This window comes from the organism of the source record quoted next, unplaced genomic scaffold (genome assembly GCF_019419815.1).
Source record: "Pyrus x bretschneideri cultivar Hongxiangsu unplaced genomic scaffold, Pyrus_bretschneideri_v1 Contig69, whole genome shotgun sequence".
Taxonomy (NCBI): Eukaryota; Viridiplantae; Streptophyta; class Magnoliopsida; order Rosales; family Rosaceae; genus Pyrus; species Pyrus x bretschneideri.
This window is the reverse complement of record NW_025999808.1, coordinates 385,298-389,931: the sequence shown is the minus strand read 5'-3', so window position 1 is coordinate 389,931 and position 4,634 is coordinate 385,298. Positions and strand designations below refer to the sequence as shown.

Below are 4,634 nucleotides of genomic sequence, written 5' to 3'. Positions count from 1 at the left end.
AAAAAAGGAGAATTATAGAAATATATTACCTAGAAGTGGACAGGAAATACTCTTGATCTTGGTACAGATGAAGCTGTAAATTTCGAAATCATCTGTACCTGTAAATTTCGGAATTTTGATTCCGAAATTGGGTTGATATTCATTTCTTAAAATTTCTTGAATTGAAATTGAAAACATGTATTTTTGGTCCGATTCAACGAAAATCAGGTTACCCAATCAGTTGAATTTATAGGTCAAAACAAGAGAAAGCCTCCTAATGAATAGCGTTCACTCATCAGAATGCGGGAAACATTTTCACACGTGCCACTGTAACTTAAAGTATATTATTGGATCGGTACATTGTATTTTCTTAATTTGCTTGCTTTTTAGTCATCGTCTCGATGTGGAGCGCGTTCGTACACCTATAAAAAGATTACAATTGCAAGACTCTTCTTTCCTGGAGAACTGGAAAAACAAAAACTAGGATAGTCTTCACCGGTCGTAAGGTGAGGTGTTTTTCAACTTTCAGTGCTCCTATTTCCATTTTTCCAAGTTTCAAGGAGTTTTCTTGGGGTTTGCAACGAGATCTCTCGGCTTCTTTGATTCCTTAAGTTCCCTGAACTTGTTTTTGAGGGTTCATTACTATCCATCAAGCAGGCTTTTTGAGATTTGCGTTTCTTTTTAATTTATTCGATCAATTAATCTCTGGGAGATGTGAATGTTTAGTCAATATTGTTACCTCTGTAAATTTTGTTTAGTACTTTTGAGTCTTTGACATTTAATACATAGACGATCATATGCATACAAATCTGATCCACGTTTTGCACTTCTTGTTCTTCACCTCTCTGCAATCTTGTTTTTGTTTTGAAGTTTCTAGAAAAGATAATATTTATGATCATATTATAGCCTAAATATCAGCCTTCCATGAAATCTTTGTTCTTTGTTCAAGTTTTATTCATGCCTTCGTACATAACTAAGATTTTACTATTTTGTTCAGTTGAATCAAACGCTGCTGCTAACTACTATCCACCCCAAGGAAAGAAACCAGGTGCATAATGGACATGATCTCATCAGCAGAATGGGTATCTGATTTTGTATTTCTCATTTCTAATTACAATTTATTGTATACTCCTTTCCCATCTCTTAACACGAAGAGAATTCAAGAAAGCAATGGGAAATCTGAAAAAATGGATGCAAAAGAGTAAATTATTAATCTTGACAAGTTCAAATTTTTGGTTCTCTTGTAATGTTTTGATTTATATTATAGGAAATGGAAGATCCCACTTTTATCAATCAATACGAAATGAACTCTCTGGACTACTCATTTGATGAGCTCGTATTCTCGTCTCTCTCATCTGAGAGCTACTCATCCAACCCAAATTTCACCTCGAAAGCCGCAGCTACTACACACAACTTCAGCAAAGCATTCATTGAAAATCCCCATCAGACCGGCACTCAGGAAAGGCCAGCAAAACAGCCTAAGAACACTACTAGTTGGAAATCTTGCTCCGCTGACCACATAATTGCTGCCAAAGCTTCTTCTTCTTCCTCGTCACACCTAATTTCGTTTGAGAACTCCGACTCTTCACCTCCAACTACTTCTCAGCAGTACTATGGTCTAGATTGCAAAGTTATCAAGCCAAAGAATGAGGTGGAATATTCTAATGGAAAATTGAACCTTTCAGCTTTGGTTTCCCAAGGTTCCTATGACACCCAAACTTGTTCACCAAATCATGGACAAGGGATCAAGAGGGCAGCTACGGTGACTAGAAGTCCTTTACATGCTCAAGATCATGTTCTTGCTGAGAGAAAGCGCCGAGAAAAGCTCAGCCAGCGGTTCATTGCTCTATCTGCCTTACTTCCAGGACTAAAGAAGGTACTAGCTAATCAGTTAACTTTTTTGTTGGTACTTCTAATTTGTTCACTGTTAGACAGTATGTTATGTTTGTAAAGTTATGATCTAATGTAGCCTTTTTGACACTATCATGTTTTAAACTGTTAATGATCTAGATTTTATGGAAGAGTTTGTCTAATCAATGACCCAAATTAATAATCTGGCAGTCGTGTTGTCTGCTAAGAGAACACTTCCGTAGTTTACTTTGGTTATAATGCCATTAAAGATTCTAATTTACCCTTTTTCACAAAATTACAGATGGACAAGGCTTCGGTCCTCGGAGATGCGATCAAGTACGTGAATCATCTTCAAGAACGTACGAAGGTGCTGGAGGACCAAGCAGCCAAGAAAACTGGGGAAGCAGTGGTTTTTGTGAAGAGGATGCAGTACTCAGCGGATGATGATATATCTTCATCCGACGGGAACTCCGAGAGCTGCTCTGACCAGCCACTGCCAGAAATTGAAGCAAGAGTTTCGGACAAGGAGGTTCTCATACGAATCCACTGCGAGAAAACCAAGGGATGTTTGACAAGCATATTAAGTGAAATAGAAAAGCTTGGTCTCACCATAGTTCACAGCTGTGCCTTGCCCTTTGGCAATTCAACTCTTGATATCACTGTAGTTGCTCAGGTACCGATCCTTGGTTAGGTCAATTTAGTACTTAAACCTGACATTTTTTTTACCCTTAACTAATAAGACTCTATTTCTTAATTACAGATGGATGTTGAATTCAGCATGACAGGGAAACATCTGGTAAAAAACCTAAGACATGCTTTGTTCAAGTTGGTGTGAACAGAAATTTGAAGTTTTGACGTTCGCTCGGTGTCCTAGAGTTGGAGCTAGATAAATAGGAATAAACCTGACAGTTTCATTTTTTTCATTTATTTATTTATTTATTTTTTTTCAAAGACCTTTGGAGGAAACACCAGCCATTGCACTCATGCTGCGAGCAAGGCTTTATTTTGCAGGAGGGTTTTTTCCTTTGTGATTTTTGCGTGGTTGACCGGCCGTTAACCACGTTCGATTATATATGAAAACCTAGCTGCAGTTTTTTGTTGTTGTTGTTGTGAAGCGCTTTTGTGTGAACTTCCTTAGCAATCTCTTTGCTATCTTCTTGGCAATTGATTTTTTTATTTTTTTATTTTTTATTTTTGTTTGATCATATATTACTAGTTACATGCTCACATATGTAATTATATTTGTCTATTATTTGTTATAAAATATTTATATTACTTTTTTTAGGAACCAAATTGAGAGTGAAAGTAGAGGAGGGAGTGGGGGTTGAAGTGGGAGACGTGGATTGATTTTTTTATTTTTTTTCAATTGTTTTTATTAGTTGTTTGATATATTTATTCATACTGAGAGCATTTTCACCCATGTTAAATTGACATGGCTAGATCTCAAATCCAACCTAAAACACACTATCAATTTTTGGGTCGCCAAGGCTCACCAATCATGGCTGGCGCTATGTCAATTTTGAGTCCGAGCCCAAATCCATGACCCTATTGTCAGTGTATACAATTCTTTTTTTTTTTTCTGTTTTTTGTTTTTTTTTTTTGTGCTACAGAAACTGACGCTTGGGCTAGCCACAACGGTCGGCTGGGCTTCCAATGACTACTTCAACACTCACTATAACCACGTGGCCAAATCTCGGACATCCATTTCCAATTTTCAGTTTAATCCTACTATTATACTGTTCTTCGTAATAATAACTGTTTAATCCAGAAAATATAAGAAAAAATAGAAAAACCAAATAAAAAAATATTCCAAAAGTTACTTGCAGATTTTATACAAATACTAAATCTTTTTTTCTCTTCCCACACCAAATTTTATACAATCTTTTATTTTCTACATTCTTATTTCATTGTCTACATTCCTATTTTGTTTGTGCTTACAAAAATGGCATCTCCCATTGAAGGTGTAGCTGAAGCCGGAACCGCATGGTCGACCGCTGAATATGTTTTTTTGTGTGATCATTGGAAAGTCGTTACCCATTGTCCAATTACGGGCAATGAGCATGCAGAGGTGTGCTAATATGTGGAAGCAAATTCATGAAGGTTATGTTGGTCGGTATGGCACTAGTCCTAGGGAAGGCGCATTTATTGGTTGGGTGAAAGTTGAGTTTTTCGTTCGGCAAATGGAGAGATGCTCAGGCGAAAGTTTTGAGTTTTACGTTAGGCAAATGTCATCGGCTAGGCAAATGGACACGTGGCATATCATTGTCACTTATTCTAAAAAATAATTACTAAATAATTGAATAAAAATATATAAATCTTTGTGAATAGTAATAGTTATGTAAGTTACTATTCACAATGGGTGAAGAATGAATAGTAACAACCATGGTACGTAGTTTACTATTTAAGTGAATAGTAACTACCATAAGTCTACTCCTAGATCTAAATCTACCAAAGCTAGTGGGAATGCAATTAGGGCCATTTTAGATTGCTGCATTTTTTTTAAAGATTGATTCGACTGTTCTTTAAGAATAATCAACTATTAAATACAACATTTGAGTGTTTGATAAACTGTATTTTTAAAAGTGTTGTGAATATGAAAAACAGTGTAAAGGTATTCGGTGAATTTAATATAAAAATGATATAATTGTTTATAATGACAAGAATGGACATGGTAGTGGGAGTGGTGAAGACAACATCGATGGCGAGGGTGGTGGTTGTGATGGTAGCAACAATGGTGGAAGTATGATGGTGGTGACAATAGTGGGATGTGGTGGTTGGGGTGCAAACATAATAATCATGGTAGG

The 4,634-nt window shown here is 36.3% G+C and overlaps 1 protein-coding gene across 1 annotated transcript; it reads left to right on the top strand.

The window, feature by feature from the left end:
• The first annotated feature begins 363 nt into the window (after positions 1-363).
• LOC125472300 (transcription factor bHLH18-like) lies at positions 364-2,754 on the top strand. Its single transcript, XM_048573543.1, has 5 exons — positions 364-485; positions 977-1,061; positions 1,247-1,855; positions 2,132-2,503; positions 2,591-2,754. The coding sequence occupies exons 2-5, from the start codon at positions 1,035-1,037 to the stop codon at positions 2,663-2,665; spliced, it is 1,083 nt and encodes a 360-aa protein (XP_048429500.1). The 5' UTR covers positions 364-485; positions 977-1,034; the 3' UTR covers positions 2,666-2,754.
• The last annotated feature ends 1,880 nt before the right edge of the window (positions 2,755-4,634 follow it).